The sequence below is a fragment of the Physeter macrocephalus genome, chromosome 7 (genome assembly GCF_002837175.3).
Source record: "Physeter macrocephalus isolate SW-GA chromosome 7, ASM283717v5, whole genome shotgun sequence".
Lineage (NCBI taxonomy): Eukaryota > Metazoa > Chordata > Mammalia > Artiodactyla > Physeteridae > Physeter > Physeter macrocephalus.
Genome location: NC_041220.1, coordinates 49047291 through 49072052, shown reverse-complemented (window position 1 = coordinate 49072052; position 24762 = coordinate 49047291). Strand labels below are relative to the sequence as shown.

Below are 24762 nucleotides of genomic sequence, written 5' to 3'. Positions count from 1 at the left end.
TGTTTGTGTTGTGGTTTTAGGTGTAAGGTGTGGTATATCCTGTAATGTAAAAAAAATTAAGGCCCACATATTCTTTTTTTTTTTGTTTTGTTTTGTTTTTTTTTTCCTTGTGGTACGCGGGCCTCCCTCTGCCGTGGCCTCTCCCGTCGTGGAGCACAGGCTCCGGACGCGCAGGCTCAGCGGCCATGGCTCACGGGCCCAGCCCCTCCGCGGCATGTGGGATCCTCCCAGACCGGGGCGCGAACCCGGTTCCCCTGCATCGGCAGGCGGACACGCAACCACTGCGCCACCAGGGAAGCCCAGGCCCACATATTCTTAAGACCTAGCTCAAAAACCACCCTCCTCCATTAAAACTGTCCTATCTCTACTAGGTTACATATACTTCGCTTAGGGCAATATCACACTATGCAGACCTTGGAAGTACTAACCTTTTCCTTCCAACTATATAAGCAAGAATCATATCTTAGGCTGCTTTCACATACCAATGCCCTCCCAAACACCCTGTTTCTAGTGCAGAGTTTCTCAATCTAAACACTACTGACATTCTGGAACAGTTAAATCTTTGTGGGGACTGTCTTATGCATTGTAGGGTTTTTAGCAGCATCCCTGGCCTCTACCCATTAGAAGCCAGTGGCACCCCCTTTCCATCATGACAATAAAAAATATCTCCAAACATTGCAGAATGTTTCCTGGCAGGTAAAATCATGGCCAGCTGAAAACCACTACTCTAGTGGATCATGGGCATACAGTAGATGCTCAATAAATACACTGATTGCTCCTGTGTTAAGTGAAGGAAGAACACTTACACCATCATCAAAATCATGGTGCAGGAAGCAAGGTACTTTCTGTGGGGTTTGCTGCTATGTACTCAACTCCTTCCTATATGCAGTTATAAAGAATAGCTTGATATTGACAATTAATTCTCCCACCCACCCACTTTGTCTATAAAACTTTCACCAAGGTTGTTAAAAAAATGAATATCACATCCTCATTTTAGTCTTGCTAACTTATCAACAAATAACCAATTTGAGGAACAGAAGAGAAAACTGTGGCCAGACACTGATATATGTGTACTTAGAAAATATTTATTAACCAAATTAATACTTTATTGTCTCTTTCTGGAGGCCTTACTCTAATACCCATTATTCTCTAGGAAGTTCTCCATATAATATCTGAAGCTTTTGAATTGTCTTACTGCTATATATTACAGATATAGATGCACACACATATATACAAATAGGAAAAATGCATTTAAGTTACCCCCAATATAAAATGGTTCATATAGGAAATGGGTAATAATATGCTAAATTGAATATAGTTTCTATAATGTTTTCTCCACGGTAAAACAGTATTTTATAAACAAGAAATGAAGAAATAATAATGAAACATGGGGTACCCTGCTTAACATATAATACCATTCTTGCCCCTAAAGCAGTGTTTCTTGGCTAGATCTCTGGTTGGCAGTCACTTAAAAATAAAAAAAAATAAATAAATTTCGTTTTCCAGAAAGGTCTGGTTTAAGTGCCAATCTCTTTTTCAAAATCTAAGCTTGGATACAGTTCTTTAATGTTGCTGACCACTGTAAGTTGCCATAAATACACCAAGATAAAAGTATAAAGTATTATAAAAGTTTCTTACTAGAAGAACAACTTTGGAAAGAGAAAGTAAATTCAAAACAATGCACAATACATTATTATGAGGCTAGAAGATATGTCCATGCCATTAAGCAGTGGTTCTCAGTGGAGCATGCGGGGTGGAGGGTGCCTCCAGGAGACATTCGGCAATGTCTGAAGACAATTTTGGTTGTTGCAACTAGGGGGTGCTACTGGCAATTATTAGTTGAGGCCATGGGGGTTACTAAACATCCTGTAATGTACAGGACACTCCTCACAACAAACACCCAACCCAAAATGTCAACAGTGCTGAGACCAAGAAATTTTGCTGAGTTAGTGAATTTAGAAATCAAGACAGGGGATGGGACCCCTTCAATAGAAAAGTAAATGTAACACATAAAAATACAAACAAACAACTTAAATACCCACACTTACATTAATTTGCTGTTTTTCAACAAGGATATACTTTAGATTACATTTTTTCATAAAATGAATTGATAATGCTGGTGGTGAATCTGGATCAACAGGTGCATAAGCAGCAGGGACTTGGAGAATTCTAAAGAAACAAAGTACAGAGTCAGCACAGAATATCTGTTGAAAATAATCTTACTTTAAGATATCAAATTTTTAGTTCTAAAAAATATTACCCTAAAATCCAAGAGGGTAAGTTTATCCCAGGATGGCAGTAGAGACCAATTTCCCGAATTCCTTGAAAGTCACAATGTAACAGCAGAAAATTTGATAATTCTGAAGCAGCACTAACCACAGTCTTGTAGGTGTAATAAACTGGAGGTTGGTTGTTACATTCATCAAAACATACAGCTATTTTATCCGAATAACGGGAGGCAGCCTGATGCACCAATTCCTGAAGAGTCATTTCACTGAAGTTTATCTGAACATCACTGGTAGCAGAGAAGTCTACCTATTTCCAGAAATGTTAGGGAGACAAGGAGTTTTAGGGAGTTTGCTGGGGGGCGGGAAGTAGAGAAAAAATTCTATACAATCACTCCTCACAAAAATAACTACATCAAAGACACACAGTTAAACAATCTCTGAACTACCAACTGTCTATGGTAACTTTGCTGAGAACAATGACGTTGAAATTTTGATACAAGCAACCTAACTCCCTGTCAGAGGTGGAAGAAAATTTGAGAGGGGAATGGTATATACATAGGTGAGGATGAAACAAGCAGAAATGTAGAATTCTCTCAAAACAGAACACAACGTAAAAAGAAATGAGTAATAATAAATAATTACCCAAAATAAAACCAAATTTAAATTATTCAAGTACATGCTTAATTTTTTCATTTTTCTTCAGTTGTTACAGATTGATTAAAATAAAGTGGTTACAATCCTGTATGGTAACTTTGAAAAGACTAATGCAAATGAAGTCTGCTTTTAGGAACTGAATTTAGGTGAAAGCAAAACCAACCTCTGATAGAAAGAAGAGAAAAAACCCTTACATCCATCCAGTTTTACTCCTCTATATAAAAACTGTGCTTATTATTATTGTAACACAGCAAGCCACTTTTATAATTGTTAAGAAGTAAGCTCTTCATACTCTAGTTTGATATTTATTTGTTTTTTTGTTTGGTTTGTTTGTTTGGCAGCTTGCAGGATCTTAGTTCCCCGACCAGAGATCCAACCCAGGGCCCCAAGAGCACCAAGTCCTAACCACTGGACCGCCAGGAAATTCCCTCTAGTTTGATTTTTAAATTGTCAATAAATTCATTTAAATTTAGACTCTATAGTATTACGACTCAATATTGTATCAATACAATGTTCTTTGGGCTTCTCAATGCAGATTCTATAAAAAGAAAATCTGGGGCTTCCCTGGTGGCACAGTGGTTAAGAATCTGCCTGCCAATGCAGGGGACACAGGTTAGAGCCCTGGTCGGGGAAGATCCCACATGCCTCGGAGCAACTAAGCCTGTGCGCCACAACTACTGAGCCTGCGTTCTAGAGCCCGCGGCGCCACAACTACTGAAGCCCGCATGCCTAGAGCCCGTGCTCTGCAACGAAGCCACCGCAATGAGAAGCCCGAGCACCACATCAAAGAGTAGCCCCTGCTCGCCGCAACTAGAGAAAGCCTGCGCGCAGCAATGAAGACCCAACACAGCCAAAAATAAATAAATAAAATACTTTTTAAAAGTTAAAAAAAAAGAAAATCTGAAACAGTATTTCATCAAAGAAACTTTAGGGATGACTGAACAACAACAAAAAAACTTCACAACTCCTAGTACTTCCTTGAAGGTAAAGGTGATTTTTGTTTTCCCGCTGTGAAATTTATTTTCTGGATTTCAAAGCAAATAAGATTTACCAAATAGCCTATTTTAATTATTCAAGTTTTTTATTTGTTTATACTTATTTGAACTCATTTCCCTACTGATTCATCCATGTCATTTAATCAATATCAATTACAGAAAATAAAACATTTCTAAAGAGAGCAAAATGAACCAATAACTGCTGACACCCATAAGGTTTGGAAATGCTATGATTTCTAAACACAAAATTTTAAAATATAAAATAACTTTAGTACTTACAGGCTCTTTCTGTGATGCACAAGATAAAATTTTTAAGCTTTCCTCATACACACAAATGACCATTACGTAAATATAAGGAAAGCTTTTCATAACATGCACTAAAATTATGGGAATGAGTCCATTCTGCAAGATGCAGTTAGTGCAGAAGGGGACCTTCTGCTTCCCTCTCCCCAAATGAATAACAAATTGCCTAAACTACAGAATGTATTATACTAAAGCATTTTAACAAAAAGTTATAGTCTACATGCAAGCAAAAAAAAAGCATTGTTTTAATGCAAAAACACATCCAGCAGTTAATTTTCCACGGGAGGACAATCTGATTAATATACTATAATCTAAAATCCCTTGACATCAAAGTAAGGGGCAAGATTATAAAATGGATTAAATTCTTTTTTAAAAAGTCATTTTTTACGACACATTACAAGATTCGCCACACATATCTATACAATTAAGATGTTTTTAAACTTTTAATTGCCAGTTTCCCAGTGGTTGCTATAGAGAATTAAGGCAAAATCTATTCTTGTTGTCTAAGGTTTTCATTTGCATTAACTGAATCATAAATACATTCTCTCCAATAGAGAATGCTACACTAACTGGATGCCCAAACATTTCTGGGACCATATAAGAAGGGGGCGGGGGGGAAGCAACATCTGATAAACAGATTATATATGTAATGGGATCATTAAGTTTTAAGATATTTGCTACTTTATATCTGTAGAGGCTGCTACTTTAGTCATCAGAAGTCTCAGGGGCTCTTCCTAAGTTATTGGCTATTTTAAAGACATAAATAATCTAAAAACTTTATTTTCCCGTATCCACCGGCTTAACTTTCACTAAGCAACTACGTTTAATAACAACGCACTTTATACCTTCCAACACATTTTTTCAATTGCTTTTCGAAACCACGCTAACAAGACAGGGTAGGCTCATTTCCATTCGAAATAAGGAGCAGAGGGTCTAAGGCAGGGTGAGGGGAGAGCACACGGGTCAAGTTCAGCTTTTGCACCACTCCATCCCTCCAGACACCACTGATTCAACTCCGAGGCCAGGCGGTTGCCCGGAAGCTAAGCAAACCTGTGCGCAGTCAGCCGGTGTCTTCGTACTTCGCCTCCCTCACACGTGTCCCCAGTGGATACCGCCTCCTGCCGAGACCCACTCAGAAGGCGCACGGGTGAGGGGGTAGCGGGGAGGTCCGAGCCCATCCGGACCTTCTCCCGACAATCCAACCCCAACACTTCTTCACACACAGAGAATAAACTAACACCTTAAAGCCGGCCCACCGCGCAGCCCACCGGGATCTCGGGTTCCTAGAAATCTTCCCCGTCGCCTTGCTGACGTCAGGACGAGCGACCCGGGGCAGCAGCGTCCTGCTGCCCCGCCCCTTCCCGGAGCTGCGGAGCCAATGCAAGAGAAGTGTTGGCTGATTTGCTGGCCGGTCTCGTTTCAGATCTCTGGTCTGCTGTTGCTGGGTTTTGGACAGGGTATGCAAGGACTTTGAAGTTGACCCGGTTGGAGTCGTACCCTTTCATGTTTGCCAAGAAACTCCGGGCAAGAAACTTTCATTCCAAGCAGCTGTCTCCTCGTTCACAAAGTGGGGATAAAGATATTACGTAGAGTTAACGTGAAGAGCGATGAAATCATTGTGAAATGAGAGTGACTGGACTTTATGCGTTGCACTTTTTTTTATAACCTGCCTACACTGTGGGGAACTGTGCAACAATAAAGCCTGCAAACGAAGTCCCTGTCATAAGTAGGCTGACATTTTAATTGGAAGAGATGAATTTAAACGATAACTAAGAAAATTTCAACTTTCAACAGGAACTATAAAGAAAACAGGTCTGAGGAGAGTTACTTAAGCTATACGCTGAATAAAATCTGTTTTTAAGGGAATTTTAGTTGGAGGCGTTTAAGTTAGTTATCTAAAATGTCAAGAGCAGTAATAGTGATATTTTTTAAAGCTACTGTGCCGGTAGCAGAGAGGAAATTGAAACCGAGTCCTCCCTACTGAGTTTATGATTAATCTCTCCCTCCACAACTGTATTCCCTTTCTTGTCCCCTCTGACCTCAATCCTGTGTTAACTGAACACTAATCAAAGTCAGATGAGTAAGACTGCTGTTGTTGATAACATCGTTAATGTACTAAAATTGCTGTTGTAGATATATGCATCATCATTAATATCCAAACTCAGGATGTTTCTCCAAGGCAGGATGAGCTCACAGACCTGTATCACCTGGCCAGAGAATCATAAACTGGAGACAACCTGACTCACAAAACCATGATTAAGAAATGTAAGAAGACTGTGATTAACCCCAGTTTCTTCTTCCCCTTTAAAACGTCCCTAACTCAAAGACCAAGATGGGGTGGATCTGAGATCTATCTCCCACTTCCTTGCTTGGCACCCTGCAAATAAACCCGTACTTTGCTGCAAACACCTGCTGTCAAAGAGTTTGGCTTTCTGCACCTGGCACGCAGGATACCTTGCTCAGTTACAAAGTGATACGGGTTTTGGTTTTGTTTTGGCTAGGGAAGGACTGAGGAGGCAGCCGGGCATCAATAAACGATACATGAAACGGCATAGGATGCTTTCGTGTCCTTAGGCGTTGGTGGCAAGAAACTGTAGCAGTAATCCAAGCAAGAGATACCTCCACTTGCCCATGAGACTTTCACCAGGTTGTACTATGGGTCTTTTATTTGGGGAGGGGCTACTCAAAGGTGTCCCTTTGTTTCTATATTTGGGAATGACACCATTATCCACCCAGTGAGACAGTAAAGAAACCCTAGATATCCGCTCCCACCCAACTTCTTTTTTACCCTCCTGTATGCAATTAGATCCTACGTCCTCTACTCCCCAATCTCTAGACTAATGCCCAGCTGGCTATATCAGAATCGCTGTGGTAATGTTAAACAACACAGATTCCAGATTCCTGGATCTCCATGCCAAGAGGTTCTGAATTCATTTTCTAGTGAGGGAGGGGCCTGCAATCTGCATTCCTCCCCTGCCCCCCATCTGCATTCTTTAAATGATAACATCGTCATCTCCACTACTGCTATCTTAGTTCAGGTCTTCTTGGTCAGTGTTTCCCTAAATAAAGCCCTTCCAGTCTTGCTTGGCTACAGTAGACTCTGAACTGCTGCCAGGATAATGTCTGTTTCATTATTGAAAATATCATTTTTCAATTCTGATATTAATGATAGCTTTTTTAAGTTTTTTTCCCCTCTTGCAGTCTCTATTTCTTCTGTTGGTTTTGGATTCTTTCATGTTAGAGGCTTCCACGGGTGTCTGGTAATGATCATTATCTGATCATATTTAAAAGTGGGCATTTAAAAGCTGATTGGAAGCTCTGAATCTGTGGAGCAAGTTTTTTGAAAATCAAGTGAGAGAAAAGGGCTGCAGGGGTGGGAGGAGGGTCTCAGAATTCAGTATAAAATTTTTCACTTAATTCTATTCCAGGTGCCTGATGTCCTCCAATACAAAGACCCTCTGTTTTACTCTCTCCCAAACAAAACGTCCTTCAGAGTTAAGCTTAAGGGTGATGGGAGGTAGCATAAGGGTATAACTCATTCCTAAGCAAATTTCCAATCCTTTTAGTTACCAGCTTTACCCCTGCTTCCAAAAGCCAGATTCTCAGTTTTTAAGGGTGCTCTATGATGTAAATAGGATTGCTTATTGGCTTTGCTCACTGCTGGTTTAGTCTAGCTTTTCCAAATCAGCCGAGCCCTTTGCTTTTTTAAAAAAATAAATGACTTTATTTATTTATTTATTGGCCGCGCCTTGCGGCATGCGGGATCTTAGTTCCCCAACCAGGGATTGAACCCATGCCCCCTGCAGTAGAAGGGCAGAGTCCTAACCACTGGACCGCCCAGGAATTCCCTGAGCCCTTTGCTTTTGATTTTAAAATTTTGTTTGTTATCTCTTTCCCTCTATCCTTGAGAGTTTGTGACTCTCTTCACTGTCATTTTCAGGGGGTCTAAGAGGGAGCACATGTAGAAGACTGTTCATTTTTACCTGGTAATCTAGAGTGATCATTCTAAAACATACACCAGAGCAGTGACAGCATTCTCCTGCTTAAGAAGCTTCAGTGGCTTCTCATTGCCTGCATGATATTCAGACTCTAGCAAGGTTAACAAGATAGTTCGTTATCTTTCTAGCCTAATCTCTCACAGTTGGCTACTGCTTCCTCACCCCATGCACATTCCCCACACCTGGTACTGTAAGATCCAGCTATAATTAAGACCCTAGTAAGTCTTCTGAGCCCACCAAACCCTTATCAAGTTTCCACACCTGTGCTTTGGCTGAGTCACAGGCTGAAAAACCCTTTCCCTCCCCACACCTGCTTGATGAACATTTATTCCTCTTATGAAAACAGTTCTAACATCACCTCCTCAATGCCTTTCTTCAAGCCTAGTATGAGAATTTACCCATCCTCCTCCAACCCCCATCCCATACACCTAGCATACTGCTGGGAAGAGCAATTTGCCATGGGCTCTGAGTGTCCCTGCAAATGTTTGCTGGGTACGCAAAGAATGCAAGGTACTGACTGCTCTTTATCCAGGTCATTTTTCAGGGTTGTTCGGGGTGATCAATCTTCAGAGCTGAGGTAATGTCTTCCCCAAGCAGCAAGCTTTCTTCCACTTACTGTAAAAGAATGAACCCTCCCAAACCTAGTATTCCTTTCCTGTAACGCAACCCGCTGTGTGTGCAGACATCCATCTATGTCTATCTTAGTTACCCGAGGGGGACTTAGGAGGCATGGAGAATTGACAGACATGAAGCTCCGGCTACTGCTTTTGCCATGAGTAATGAAGTTCTCTTTGACCCAGGAATCTCATGTCCACTACCATGAAACAGTAACAAACTGGCTTATTAGCTTTTAAATAGGGTACAAGCCTTCCCAAATGGTGACTTACACTTCTCATAGAACCTGTAACAGCTGCATTATTTCCAAGTCTGCCTTCATTTAATCCCTTCTTGACAGCAGAGATTCATGTGTTTTGCACCTGTTTCCTGAACTATCTTTTTACTCTTCCCCATCTATTTACTACATCATTCCAATTCCCAAGAAGTATCAAGTGCCTGCCCCAGTACCTTGCTGATCCTTTGCACATTTATTGGTACATTCTCATTTCACTGCTTCTCTTCAGCTACCTCCCAACTCCTCTCTCAGTTGTCAATGTCATTGTTTCTTTTGAAATTAAAAATTATTTCAAAAATAATTTTGAGGGACTTCCCTGGAGGTCCTGTGGTTAAGGCTCTGCGCTTCTACTGCAAGGGGCACGGGTTCGATCTTTGGTCAGGGAAGGTCCCGCATGCCATGCAGCGCGGCCAAGATAAATAAATTTAAAAAATAAAAGAATAAATACGCTTAAAAAATTTCTGAACAACAACAACAACAAAATTTGAAAACATTTGACCCTACTCCAAGACAAGGTTAGGTCCCTGTTATGTGCTCTGGTAGCACTGTAGCCCACGTCACAGTTGGGACAGCGGTGTGTGATTTACTCTAAGGGAGCTCAGCTGCCCATGGGTTCATTCAGGTTTGGCATTTTTGTCAGGTGATTGTGAAAGAACGGAGGGATGAAGGAAGTTAGGCTCTTTGCAAGAGCGAGCCCGTTAGAGTTCTCTAGAGGGAATTCCCTGGCGGTCCGGTGGTTAGGATTCTGCGCTGCCACTGCAGAGGACATGGGTTCGATACCTGGTTGGGGAACTAAGATCCTGAGTGCCGTGGCCAAAAAAAAAAAAAAAAAAAAAAATTTGATGTTGCAGTCTTGAAACAGGTTGGAGACTCTGGCAGGGTTTCTAGGGTGCAGTCTTGAGAATTCTATCTTCTTCTGGAAACCTCAGTCTTTACTCTTAAGGCCTTCAACTGACTGGATGAGGTGCACCCACATTACGGAGGGTAATCTGCTTTACTCACAGTCTACTGATTTACACGTTCATCCCAGGTAAAAAAAAATACCTTCACAGCAACGTCTAGACTGGTGTTTGAACACCGTGGCACCAAAGCCTAGCCAAACTGAAACATAAAATTAACCATCACATCTAACATACCCATCAGTGGAGCCAAACAAGCAATCTTCAATGATTGAAGTAGGGTGCAAGCACCCACTTGGGTCTCCGTTGTGTAATCATTTTCTGTTTGTCATAGTGCAGTGAGAAATTCTGATTCACTTTGTTATAAAGCAGAAACTAACACACCATTGTAAAACAATTACACTCCAATAAAGATGTTAAAAAAAAAAAGAAATTCTAAAAAGGTTAAAAGCATTGGTTCCTGCCATCCAACAAATTCTCAGCTACATGAGAAGACAATTTCAGCACACAAAAACATAAATTTACATGGCATTTTTTGCAGTTTTCTCTAAAATGTCTGAGTGAGCAGATTTTTTCTGAGAGGGCTGGATTTTCTTTTTGACCTGTTTATGAAACATGAAGGCAATTTTCCTTAGAGGAGTTGACTATACCCTACTTGAAACCCTAAGAAAGGCATCAGAAAGTCAAGTGAGTTAATCATATTAATATGATTAACTTAAGTCTACCTGTCAGAGCAAACTTTGCTAGATTCCAGGGAAGAAATAGAGATAATATCTAAAGTTGGTACAGTAAGAAGTAAATAGTATGAGCTAATTGTTTAAAACAGAGATTAACAACAGAAAAAATATTTAAATGTGGATGCACTACAGAGGACTGGAGAGGGCAGTGACCTCTTTATCTTCTTCATTTTTAACTATATGTATGTATTATTTTGATAGTTTTTTTTAGAGGTAGGACCCTGGTATCTTTTTTTTTTTTTTTTGCGGTACTAGGGCCTCTCACTGTTGTGGCCTCTCCCGTTGCGGAGCGCAGGCTCCGGACCCGCAGGCTCAGCAGCCATGGCTCAGGGGCCCAGCCACTCCGCGGCATGTGGGATCCTCCCAGACCGGGGCACGAACCCGTGTCCCCTGCATCGGCAGGCGGACTCTCAACCACTGCGCCACCAGGGAAGCCCCTGGTATCTTTATTTTTAAACAGACTTTTTAAAAGTAGTTTTAGGTTCATAGCAAAATTGAGCAGAAGGTACAGAGCTCCCATGTGCCCCCAACCCCCGCATAAAATAACCTCCCCCGTTATTACTATCCCCCCCCGGAAGTGGTCCATTTGTTACAGGTGATCATTACACTGACACATCATTATCACCCAAAATTTATAGTTTACATTAGGGTTCATTCTTGGTGTCATACATTCTACAGATTTGGACAAATATATAATGACATGTATCCACCATCATAGTAACATACAAAATAGTTTCACTATCCTAAAGATCCCCTGTGCTTCACCTGTTCATCCCACCAGCTCCTGGCAACCACTGATCTTTTTTATTCTCTCCATAGTTTTGCCTTTTCCAGAATGTCATATAGTTGGAATCATACAGTATGCACTCTTTTCAGATAGGATTCTTTCACTTAGTAATATCCATTTAAGTTCCCTCCACATCTTTTCATGGCTTGACAGCTCATTTCTTCTCAGGACTGAATAATATTCCATTGTATGGATGTACCACAGTTTATTCATGTACCTACTTTATTTTTATTTTAAAAAGTACTCCTCCCCAACACGCACACGCGCAGTTTGGGAATCTAAGCCTCCTCTTCTGTGACACCTTCCCTATTCTTGCTAGTGTTTCCACAGAACTTGACACTAACATAGTGCTTACTTAGCACTGCATTTCTATTTACTTTATTTGTCCCTCCTACTCAGCCAGCAGTTTTGCCTGGTTCATAAGAGATGGTCTATTTACTGAAATTCCTGAACCAGAGAAATAAGATATGACTAGCTGGTGCCAAGAATGGATCCTGGATGTGACCGTCACTGTGCTGTTCACCATAATGCACTACCTAAAAGTCACTCTTTAGAAAAAGTACACACACATATTTAAATGTACTCATTACATATATTTGTCACCAACGCATTACAAGGAAGTCACAAAAAGTAGGCTTAGTTTAGTTCACAATATAGATCCTGTGAAAACACATTTCTCATTTGCTCTGCACTTTACAATACCTATAAAAATTTAAAGCAGTTAAACAACATTTGAGATTACACTGGTATAAAATTGTAATTCACACTTCAGAAACTTGTGAAATAAAAGGCCATGATGGAGAAAGAGTAAGAAATTTGTAGAATGACCAAATTGTCACAGTACCATTTTCCTTTATAAAAGCACCTCAATAAAACAAAATAAAAACTATGGAAAACACAAAAGTCAAATCAGAGATTTTGGTTTAGTACTTTCCCTGAGTCTCTTGTTTTTAAAAAAATCAAAGTAAGTAAGGCTGGTTCAAAACTGACCCATAAGGTCTTGCCTCCTCCATATGCTGCCATGAGGAATACATTTAAGGCAAGAGGCTATACACACAAATGGTCCCAGGGCTTTATTCAGATGCCAGTTTGCTTGTGGTACCACCACAGGGTTATCTGACCCACTGCTGCCCGCTGCACATGGGCTTAAAGAGCTGTCAACATTTTCTCTTGGCCTGCCATGATACAACACATGAGACTAAATACCAAATGAAGACAAAAGATTATGGTTATTAATAAATATTACAATTCTAGGTGGATTTGGACACTATGTACACCAAATCATGGTAATAACACAGAAACAAACACTTTTATTTTTTAAAAATCTTACATAAACAAGGGTTGAGGGCAAGTCATTTTAAAGTTTTAAATCTCAGATGTTAAAAAACAAACAAACAGAAACCTTTAAAAAAATCTAATTCATTAGATCCCAATAAAACAAAGTAGAAAAAGTGATACGTTGATGCTCGGAATTAGATGAGCATGCTAATTGAAAAAAGTTGTTGTCTCCTTGTTCCGTAAAATTGGCCCCTACGATGTTTCTACTTGATCATCTCATTGCATACACAGTACATTTGCAAGTGATCAAGCACTTCCTTAAAAAAGCATATAATCAAATAAAGGATAAAAGGTTTGTTAGAATCTAAAAAATTATTTTTTACTTCAAATGTACCAGGTTACTTGCTGGGCTTCTACTATAAGGACACTAAGTAGTATGGATCATACTTTCTAGTCAAATGTAGGAAAATATTTTGCACAGCCATGGTTTTACAGTCATTCTCAGAGCATCTCAAAGATAGGTTGCAAATTACTGCTGTATGTCTCCCTCTTGAAATCTCGATTGCAGACCAACGGCCAACATTTCAAAAGCTAATAATCATGCACCGTCTTAAAACTGAGGGGTGGAATGATGGCTCTAACCACCAAAATAACTGCGGCAAGTTATTTAATTTAGTAATATAAGCACCTCATTGCACAGATGGGGAAAGTGAGGCACAAAAAGGTGTTTCTTCTGTTTTTTGTTTTTTTTTAAAGAGAACTCTTGATGCTAGATAACTTTGGGGTATAATGGATTCAAGGTTTGCATGAAATGTTATACTTAACTCACACGTCCTGTTTGCATCACAACACCTTAGTCTAACCTCTTGCAAACTCTTTAAAGCATGGACCTGGCAAATGCCACTGACCACCTGCCTTCTCTGACCACGTGAAAAAGGTAGCCAATGCTTGAGCGAAAAAAAAGAATACCACATATTGTTGTATTATATGTAATTAGCAAGGTTCAGTTATGAAAATATTCCATAACTGAATTTCCATAACTCTCAAACATTCCACAAAATTCTCTAAGAACCTGTGGGAGAGTAGAGTACCTGGCAATCCTCTCTTAAACAGAAATTTACCGATTCGTTGCATTACTGTTGATGATCTGAAGTTAAATGTATACGATTTCTAAAAATAAAAGTACTAAACTACTAAATAAAACCGAAAGGATCATCCAAGTTCCTAGATAATACCAAAATATTTATCTAGGATTACTAAAGAAATCATAGCACTTTGGTACCCTTTTCAGAAAAAAAATCTCAAAACTTATAACACAAGCATGTGGCATTTCACACTGTACCGAGTAACAGTAAATGGAGGTGTAACCACTATAACTTCTCCACTATCTTTGTGTTTTGAAACATCGTGTCTGCCCCTAGCAGCTACCATTCCAGTTCCACAGGGTATTTTCCAGTCAGACAAGCTGTACAATGATCGTGCTTTTCAAAACATTCCAGACCATTCCCATTTTCTTGAACCATAACATCTTCCTTTGTACAATGACCGTTCTTTTCAAAACATTCCAGACCATTCCCATTTTCTTGAAGCATAATATCTTGCCTTTTCACTTTCTGTTTTTTAAATGTTATCCCTTCTTGTACAGATGAAACCAGTCCTTCTACTGACAGATACACAACACTGTTTGCTCCTACGGGGGAAAGACAGGGAAAAAGGTCATGAGACTTCCTTTGGAAAGGAAGAATTGCCTTAACAGAGAATAGTTACAAACAGAAAAACATAGGCCAAAATAAAAATTTCTCCTTTAGCCCCTGTCTCTCTCTTTTAAAAAAATTTTTTACAATTTATTTATTTATTTTTTGGCTGCGTGGCTTGTGGGATCTTAGGTCCCTGACCAGGGACTGAACCCGGGGCCCTCGGCAGTGAGAGCTGGAGTCCTAACCACTGGACCACCAGGGAATTTTCTCCATTAGCCTCTCTTAAAAAAAAAAAGGCGGGGGTGATGGTGGTGGCTGGAGAATCGATAAAACTCAGGGCCTTTATTTTTTTTTTTTTAATTTTAAATTGGAATTTAAGGGATAACAATTTAAAATAGCAGTGGAGGATTCAAGTCTAGAATGGCTTCAGAAGGCTTTAGGAGTCATTTTCTTAAATAACAGATCTTGAAGTCAGGAAGATCTGGGTTCAAATTTAAGCTCAAGGTCACTTACTTTTCCTAAGCCTTTTTTTTCAGCTATCAGATAAGGGAAAAATATTGCCTAATTGTAGCAGTTTTGTGATGTTATTATGATAATATAGTTATGTTCCTGGCAAAGAGTGAGTGCTCACAATATATCAGTTGGGTGACATTCAAAATATTTAACTGGGGACTTCCCTGGTGGCACAGTGGTTAAGAATCCACCTGCCAATACAGGGGACACGGGTTCAAGCCCTGGTCCGGGAAGATCCCACATGCCGCGGAGCAACTAAGCTCGTGAGCCACAACTACTGAAGCCCGTGCGCCTACAGCCCGTGCTCTGCAACAAGAGAAGCCACCGCAATGAGAAGCCCGCGCACCGCAACGAAGAGTAGCCCCCGCTCGCCGCAGCTAGAGAAAAGCCTGCACACAGCAACAAAGACCCAACACGGCCAAAAATAAAATATAAATAAATAAATAAATTTACAAAAACAATATTTAACTGGTAAGGTACAGGCATGACCAGTCAAGAGAAACAACAGCTGTAAACAATCAGTGTGGAGGTACCATACACGGATGAACATGTATGTGATATTTATAGTTTATACCTCACCTGAATTTGAAAGGCAAATGTCTTATCAAGGATAACCTCCATCTCCAAGACTTCTGACCTCATTATTAAAGATAAGCCTATATAAGCTTTTCACTTTTTGATTTGTACCCACATCCAAATTATTCTATTAGAATCTGTGGTGAAATTGCTTTTGTTTTTCTTCTGATCTGAACTTTGGGAGGCTTTAACTGATTAGCAGTTCTCTCTACTAGGAAAGCCTTTCTTCCTTCTTCTCTGATCTCACCTTAGCCTAGCTCTCCATCACAGCACTCACTATGGTGCCCACACATATCAGGCTCTCTCACTATTCATCTGCTCAACACAAACAACATTTTTTTATTAAAAGTGTAAAGATTGACAAGCTTGGATTTTCTGTTAATAAATGAATAAAGATAAACGTTTATAGAAATTGTAATACCTACCTAGATGATCTGAGATATGCTCAAATTCTGGTTTATTGGCAATAAGCTCTTCTTTTGTTGGTATGTTTATTCCCATGAAGCATGGATATCTAATTGGTGGTGAAGCTACGCGAATGTGTACCTTGGAAAGAAATCATTTCACACATTCATTAGTTTGACATTCACTGTAAGAACAATTATGCAAAATTCTGTCATTGACAAATACATCATAAAATTGTTTTACAGAATACTTTAACAACATATGGGTAATAAAGCATACTAAAGAATTTCTTTCACTATAATAGGTGGAAAAGAATCCTAGAAAATCATGTGATATACATATAGAACTCCAGTGTTCAGTCAGAACTACTTTAAGAATTAATTCAGGGCTTCCCTGGTGGCGCAGTGGTTGAGAGTCCGCCTGCCGATGCAGGAGACATGGGTTCGTGCCCCGGTCCGGGAGGATCCCACATGCCGCGGAGCGGCTGGGCCCGTGAGCCATGGCCGCTGAGCCTGCGCGTCCGGAGCCTGTGCTCCGCAACGGGAGAGGCCACAACAGTGAGCGGCCCGCGTACCGCAAAAAAAAAAAAAAAAAAGAATTAATTCATTACCAAGAATCCTACTTGAACAACCCTGTCCTAGACTCCAAAGTGTCCTGAACAAGAATTTCAAAATGTTAGCCACTTGTAAAGGGTTCTTTTTACAGAGATGCCCATTGTTTCCTTCTGTCACCTACTAACAAGGACATTTCTTTCTTCTGATCTGTCATTTCTCATTTATTATATTCCTAGGACCACCTTCATTTTTTTCTTCTAACACTTGAATGGCACTTTTGCCTACCTCTTATTTTACCTTTTTAAAAAGAAAAATAACATCTACCAGGATACAATAAAAACCTTACTACTACTACAAAGAGCTATGTTTGTCTATTTTTTTATCTATCATTATTTTCTGCCTTTTGTCAGGAACATTTACATAGCTGTAATCAGTGTCCACATTTACTTTTTACCTTTCTTGTAACAGCAAAGATTTTCCCATGTTTTGCAGTCTTCATAATTATAGTTTTTAATGGTTGCATCGTATTTCATCATACTGATGTATCGATTTACTAACATTTCCTGCTGGTAGATATATAAGCTATTTCCAGTTCTTTTGTTTGTTTAATTGTGTCTATTCTTTTTTACTATTGTAATGGATCTGAACTTGCTTTCTAAATAGACTGTCATACTGCTTTCTATACCATTTTCTCCACAATAGATTTTATTTCTAAATCTGATCAACTATTAGCTGTAAATGACATCTCACTTCAGTAATTTGAATTACTGAACTATTTAGTTAGAATAAGCTTTGAGATTTGAAAATATAACCTAATGTGTCAAATTTATTACACTGGGATTGCTTCTATATCTTCAAAAAGAAAAAGTAATCAATACTCTACAAATTGAAAAGTATTCTATTTTGTAGTTAGTTTTAAAATTAGGTTTATAAAAATTTTAACATAAAATTTTCAAGGCTATCATATTGTAATTATTGGTGCTTTAGGATAGGTGTTTTAATATTACTTACCTCTTTTGCACCAGATTCTTTGAGCAATTTGATTATGGGTGAAATGGTATTGCCTCTCACAATTGAATCATCTACAAGAACAATTCTTTTGCCTTTAAAGTTGTCCGACAATACTCCAAATTTTTTCGCAACACCAAGTTGTCTTAACCTCATGTTTGGCTGAATAAATGTTCTTCCTACATACCGGTTTTTACATAGCACCTCCACATATGGAAGCCCACACTGACAGAGAAGGAATAAAAGGACAATGAGCAGCACACATACAGAGAACTCTAGGGTTCTGTTTTCTCTAGGTCATGCTTCCATTATAACATCTATGTAAAAAATTTTAAATGTGGTTGTTATTCTGAGCTCTCCATCATCAGATTATAATTTTCCTTCACTATTTAAACTGTAGGGAAGAAAAGGCAAAAAGAAAAATTATTGAAAGTCCTCTACTTAGTAGGAAAAACAGTTCATTTTGCTAGAATTTGTAATGCTTCTTTCTTAAACACATATTATTTCTCTATCTTGGAAAAAAACATGTGAACACACGACAAAGAATAAATCACTGTCAGAAAAATTCACATATTTAAAAATTGTCAGCAGGAAATGAATTAAAACCAGTAGGCTAAGGAGATACTTTCTGAGGGACAGGAGGTGACTTATCCATCTAACAAGGTAATACTTCTCTAAAATGTATGCATATTATTTCTTTTAAAAATTCACAAACTAAACTTTCCAACGTAGTCAATGTTGGGTATTATACACCAGGATCACTATAATTACATATTCTGCCTGGTTATGAAAAATGAAATTAAGCATAATACTAAGAACATTATACAAAATTAACATAAACAACTTTATTATCACCCACGCTCAGTAGGGAATAAATACACCAGTGGCTTGTGAGGGTACTTAATAACAAGCAAATATTACCACTAAACTCTATATATAGTCATGATATATTTTTTTTTTAATGAAGAGGATCGTTTTCCTAGTCTTTGGGTAAACTTTTTGTGGACCCATTAAAAAAATAGTGCCACTGGTCTTCCCTGGTGGCGCAGTGGTTGAGAGTCCGCCTGCCAATGCACGGGACACGGGTTCGTGCCCCGGTTCGGGAAGATCCCACATGCCGCGGGGCGGCTAGGCCCGTGAGCCATGGCTGCTGAGCCTGCGCGTCCGGAGCCTGTGCTCCTCAACGGGAGAAGCCACAGCAGTGAGAGGCCCACATACCGCAAAAAAAAAAAAAAAAAAAAAAATAGTGCCACTGAATGAAAAGGCTGGAAAATAAGTAACTCTTGCAAAAGAACCAACACTTTCTTTTTCCTTACAATAAATTGATGAGTTTCTCTTTATATACATGGATTTCTAATCTCAGTGCTAAATGAGCAATTCACTGTGTGTTAATTAAGAGAAAATACCTTTGCTGCGTAACCAAGGGCAGCAGGCGTAGCAGATTCCGGGACAGTGCTAACTAAATCCGCATCCACAGGGGCTTCAATTGCCAGCTGCAGACCACAACGGTATCTTACTGTGTAAACCATTTGGTCTGGAATGTTTGGAAAAGGAAATAAATTTTTACTTAGTATAATATAGCACAGCATAATATCACTATTCTAAGAAACTAGCTTGTTAGAACTCTATAGAATTGAGCGTGCAGCAATGAAGACTCAACACAGCCAAAAATAAACTAATTAACTAATTGAAAAAGAAAAGCAAGACAAAAAAACACTAAAGGGGAAACACATAAACTGGGGGAATTCACTCTTTAAAAAAAGAATTAACCTTAATACATATCTGAAAATCATAATCCTTACTCCTAAAAGGAAAACAAAATCCAAGAGTCAGATGAAAAGGAAAAACTGTGATCTTATGACTTGTAAGCTCAGTCCCAAAATTCGCAACATATAACTATGTGCCTTCAAAGAGCCAGGTAAGCCTTTGGGCCCAAGAATTGCCATGTTTCAATGAGGAAAATAATAGATTTATATCAATAGTTAGAGTTATTTTACTTACCTTCAAATATACTATCTGGTCTTGCAAAATAAACATATTCAAAGATACAGAAAGCCATTGGGTTTCCTTCAGACCTTGGTATAATATCAAGAGTTTGGACATTATGTCTGGATATTTCCACAATTTCTCCAGGCAAGATTTCACGGTAATATCTTGGGAAACAATATTAAAGAAGACTATAAATAAACCAGTCAAATTAAGGCAAATTATCTATTATAAAGCACACAGAGTCCCTTCCCTTATAAAGGAAAAATGGCTCAATTTAATATAAAGTCTATTGGGTTAAAAAATTAAAAAATAGTATTCCTGGGCTTCCCTGGTGGCACCGTGGTTAAGAATCCGCCTGCCAATGCAGGGGACATGGGTTTGATCCCTGGTACGGGAAGATCCCACATGCTGCGGAGTCTATTGGGTTAAAAAATTAAAAAATAGTATTCCTGGGCTTCCCTGGTGGCACCGTGGTTAAGAATCCGCCTGCCAATGCAGGGGACATGGGTTTGATCCCTGGTCCGGGAAGATCCCACATGCTGCGGAGCAATTAAGCCCATACGCCACAACTACTGAGCCTGTGATCCAGAGCCCGTGAGTCACAACTACTGAAGCCCTCACCTAGAGCCTGTGCTCCCCGACAAGACAAGCCATGACAATGAGAAGCCCGCGCACTGCAGCGAAGAGTAGCCCCCGCTCGCTGCAACCAGAGAAAGTCCCCACACAGCAACAAAGACCCAATGCAGCCAAAAATAAAAACAAATAAATAAATAAATTTATTTTAAAAAGAAGAAAAGTAGTATTCCTCCAGCAGTAATTTCCATAAATCTGTTACCCCTAAATTCAAATTTAGAATTTAAAAAATTTAAAGCCCTATATTTTATTGATTTTTAAAAGCATGAAGGCTAAAGAGAACATTTTTATCCTGGCTTAAATTTTTTTGCTCATAACTATTACTTGTTGAGGAGATTCTTCCTTTCTAAAATAAGTCTCATGGTATTTTGAAAACAGGATGCCAGTTCCAGGATTAGAAGGTATTACTGGGACATTAATGTCAGTGCAACTGCTGAGTACAATGTACAAAAGGAACTGCATTTATAAACATGTATTCTTTCAGACATCAGAAGCAAAAAAAGTTTTTTTTATCGATGTGGAAAAAGTTGATGTGCTGAGTGAGATAAAACTTACCTTGCACCAATAGATAAAAAGCTACATGATTCTGAAGACACCACCCATCCTTCTGTTTCTGAAGATTTTTTTTCTGTAAATCACAAAACAATCGATTCAGTTACTGAATTCAAGAAATTTTAAAAGAGGCTACGTATTTCAAGAGAACAGTTAAACACCAAATAGATAAGCAAAAGAGCTCACAGAATATCCATTACTATGACTTTAAGAGCATGTGGTTCCTCATTTGACTAGAACCAAAAATAAAATTAATAATCCCAAGATTCCTTCAAACAATATGGTTTCATGGCTTGAATAAGACATCTGATAAGTCAAAAAGAAAATCGCTGAAATCATACTGCACAAATGAAAAGGCTGGGCAAAGGACATGAATAGGCCACTCAGACAGGACAAAACAGAAGTGCCCATTAAATATATTAAAAATGGCTCAGCTCAGAAATACTCAAGGAAATGTACTTTGAAAACTAAGTGCCATTTTTTTCTTTTTTACCTAGCTTTCACTCAATAAGCTCCTTATGCCTAAAGATTTCAGGGTGTGCCAATTGTAGGACAATGACTTGGAAAAGCATTATAAAATTATATTTCTTTTGAAGTTCATTACCTTTATCATTTATATCAGATACAGGAATAAGACGACCAATGCACAGAGGACGATTTCCATAAGGATCTCGTACTGCATAAATCACATCTCTGTGCATAATAATCAGAGAGTATGCTGTGGGTGCTTCCTTCATTAAGTTTTTAATCCTGGAATCAATTAAATAATTGAATGAATAATTTTAGTTACAAACACATGCAAGACCAAGCTCTCATTACCAGAGCTGCACACTCAGCCTACTTTTACCATTACCTTGCCACCCAGTCTGGGGTGTCATCTTGTTCCTGAGGAGGGGTATACGCCAGTAACTGGGTGATCATTTCGCTATCAGAACTTGTTGACAGACCAATACCGTGACGCAGAAGCTATTTGGAAAGGAGAAAAGTTGCAATCATTAGAGGGGAAGCTTTAACTCACTCCTCACCCAATAGCCTGCCATCACAGGAGGAGATCAGGCATCGTGTAGATGCTCAGTTACGGAATCCTGCATCCTACCAATGGTAGGTATGTATGCATAATAACGGAGAACCACTGCTGGAGGCAATAGGAAGTCTCTGAATCTTTTCAAACAGGAAAAAAAGGAAAAAAAAAAAAAGTGCTTTAGGAGGTATACAGGAAAGCTTTTGAAAACTAAGTTTGATGGAATGTAGACCTGCAGTGGGTGGCTGGATGAGGGGGACGGAGAAGGCATGAGGGTTTGGGATTATGGTTCTAACTTTTTCAGCCCTCGACACTCCTGACAGATAGGACACATTCCCGTAAGAGTGGCACACTGCAGTGCAGACTCTCAACTCAGGTTTTTTGGTGGTGGTGATGGTGGCTACCCATGCTCACTGATCATCCCTGATGCAGCGAAATGTGTGGAGGTGAAGTCTAGCATCTGGGTAAGGGGTTAGGCGAAAAATAATGACCTGGGTATTGTTTAGAATGGATCTTCCAGTGGTACCTCTAAATAGTGAGTTTTTAAATAATTTTTACTTCATATGTATATTTTTTAAATTGTCTGAATAAAAATTTTTTTTTCATTTCGGAGCAAAAAAACTGTATTATTGTAATGACGATGCCAGAGGCTAAGAAGAGGGCAGGACAAAGTTCTGGGAATACTTAAATCAATTTTCCAAATCTCAACTCCAAAGCAGTGCATCAGAATCACCTTAGGAGCATATTAAAATGCAGACTCAGCAACCGGCCCCTCCCCAGACTCTGGGCGGGAATCTCTTAGAATTTGTAATGATAACAAGTACTCCAGCTAATTCTGATACAGTTGTTCTTTGCAGTTAGACAACAGGTAGCAACAATAGGGTAATACCCTTTGCCAAGCTCCTCAATAACTTCTTTTCAGTAATGTATTACAATCATGAAAATGCATTAAGAAAACCTTACCTTTTTCCTTAAGCGAGCAGCATTTACCAATTCGCCATTATGTGCCACAGCTATTTTCCCATGAAGTGTTTCAACAACAAAGGGCTGGCAATTTTCTAATTCACAGTTTCCTGTAGTGGCGTACCTCGTGTGTCCAATTCCAAGATTTGAAGTATATAATTTCTTCAAATTGTCTTCAGTAAAGACGTGATTTACAAGACCCATTCCCTTGCAAAGTCAAAGTAAGAGCTCATTTTAGGGAAAAAAACACTAGTAGCATTTTTATATGCCTTTGCTCAGACAATCCCAAATTAGAAAATGCAGTTCACTTAATTTCTCTGTGCTTCAGAATTCTAATCTTAAAAAAAAAGGGGGGGACTAACCTAATTGTAAGAACTGTGATGCATTAAAATATATATTTGTGGTGAAATTCACATAACATAAAATTAACCATTTTAAAGTGAAAAATTCAGTGGTATTTAATGTAGTCACAATGTTGAAGTGCTTGTTTTATAAGATACTTTTTGATAAAACATTGAAGAACAGATGTACTAAGCGTTAACATTTGTCAAATACAATAAACTAAATTATTTGTAATTTTAAATTAAAGCATGTTAAAGTATTCAAATAAATGACTTGTCTGAGTCAGTCTAGCAAATCATCACTGGGAGAGAAATAAAAATAGAAATGACAAACAGAAATGGTTGACCCTTGAACAATATAGGCTTGGACTGCACAGGTCCACTTTTTCATGGATTTTTTTCAATAAATATATCAGAAAAATTTTTTGGAGATTTGCAACAATTTAAAATACTTGGCAGACGAACCGTGTAGTCTAGAGTGACTGAAAAAAATTAAGAAAAAGATGGGTATGTCATGAATAAAATATATGTAGATACTAGTCTATTTTATCATTTACTACCACAAAATATACACAATCCTATTATAAAATGTTAACATTTGTCAAAACTTTTGCACACAACAAACACAAACCATAAACTGTGCTATTTGCTGTTTCGAGAAATGTAAACAAACATAAAGGTGCAGTATTACATCATAACTGCATAAAATGAACTGCAGTCTGTACTGTAATACTGTAATAATTTCGGAGCCACCTCCTGTTAATATTGCAGGGAGCTCAAGTGCTGCAAGTACCCACTTAAAATGCATGTGACACTAGTCCTCTCCGGGTGAGCCCTTCATCTCTACCTCAAGTTGCCTATTGCAGTAAAAAGTCTCCTCTCTCAGTTCCTGCGTATTTTTCTTCGTGTTTACTGCAATACCGTAAGCTTTGAGTAACACCGTGGGACCCATTCAAAGTGCCACTAGTGATGCTGAAAGTGCTCCCAAGAAGCAGTCACGACTTTACAAGAAAAAGTTGAATTGCTTGATGTCTACTGTAGATTGAGGTCTGCAGCTGCGGCTGCCCCACCATTTCAAGATAAATGAATCCAGCATAAAGACCATTGTAAAAAAAAGAAAAGGAAGTATGTGAAGCCGTTGCTGCAGCTATACCAGCAGGCACAAAAATCTTGCACTTTTTGTGAATACCCTTTTATCTCATATTGAAAATGCAGCTTTCATGTGGGTGCATGATTGCTATAAGAAAGGCATACCTATCTAATATGATTCGAGAAAAAGTGAAGTCATTATATGATGGCAATGCAAAAGGAAGGTGAAGGATCTAAAGCTGCAGAATTAAATGCCAGCAAAAGATGGCTGGATACTTTTAGGAAGAGATTTAGCGTAAAAAATGTCAAGATAACAGGAAAAGTGACTTCTGCAGACCAAGGGGCAGCAGACAAGTTCCCAGACAGCATTAAGAAAATCACTGAGGAGAAAGGATATCTGCCTGAACAGGTTTTTAACGCAAAAAAACAACAGGTTTTAAAGCAAAAGGGCCCTATTGTGGGAAATAAAATACCACAAAGGACATTTATCAGTAAGGAAGTGAAGCAATGCAAGCACCAGGATTTAACAGTTAAGGGATAAGCTAACTCTCCTGTTTTGTGCAAATGCAGTCGGGTTTAGGATCAGGACTGCCCTTATCTATAAAGCTGCTAACCCCCGAGCCTTGAGGGGAAAAGATAAACAGCAGCTG

General features: G+C 38.9%; 2 protein-coding genes across 11 annotated transcripts in view; both read right to left on the bottom strand.

The window, feature by feature from the left end:
• AASDH (aminoadipate-semialdehyde dehydrogenase) overlaps nucleotides 1-5480 on the bottom strand; it is a 34941-nt gene extending 29461 nt beyond the window's left edge. Inside the window, exons 1-3 of one of the 9 annotated variants that reach the window (XM_007115942.3) lie at nucleotides 5421-5480; nucleotides 2261-2535; nucleotides 2049-2169 (exon numbers count right to left, since the gene is read on the bottom strand). In XM_007115942.3, the coding sequence (XP_007116004.1) occupies nucleotides 2049-2169; nucleotides 2261-2490 (351 nt within the window). In that variant the 5' untranslated portion in view covers nucleotides 2491-2535; nucleotides 5421-5480. The other 8 variants (XM_007115943.3, XM_028491818.2, XM_055085957.1 and 5 more) reach the window with 8 other exon arrangements.
• A 6622-nt stretch (nucleotides 5481-12102) lies between these two features.
• PPAT (phosphoribosyl pyrophosphate amidotransferase) overlaps nucleotides 12103-24762 on the bottom strand; it is a 38405-nt gene continuing 25745 nt past the window's right edge. For both annotated transcript variants that reach the window (XM_007115938.4, XM_007115937.4), the window contains 9 exons: nucleotides 22683-22889; nucleotides 21552-21664; nucleotides 21303-21448; nucleotides 20702-20774; nucleotides 19526-19677; nucleotides 18931-19058; nucleotides 17528-17749; nucleotides 15983-16103; nucleotides 12103-14461 (listed from right to left, as the gene is read on the bottom strand). In XM_007115938.4, coding sequence (XP_007116000.2) covers nucleotides 14196-14461; nucleotides 15983-16103; nucleotides 17528-17749; nucleotides 18931-19058; nucleotides 19526-19677; nucleotides 20702-20774; nucleotides 21303-21448; nucleotides 21552-21664; nucleotides 22683-22889 — 1428 coding nt within the window. In that variant the 3' untranslated portion in view covers nucleotides 12103-14195. The remainder of the gene's footprint in view (nucleotides 14462-15982; nucleotides 16104-17527; nucleotides 17750-18930; nucleotides 19059-19525; nucleotides 19678-20701; nucleotides 20775-21302; nucleotides 21449-21551; nucleotides 21665-22682; nucleotides 22890-24762) is intronic.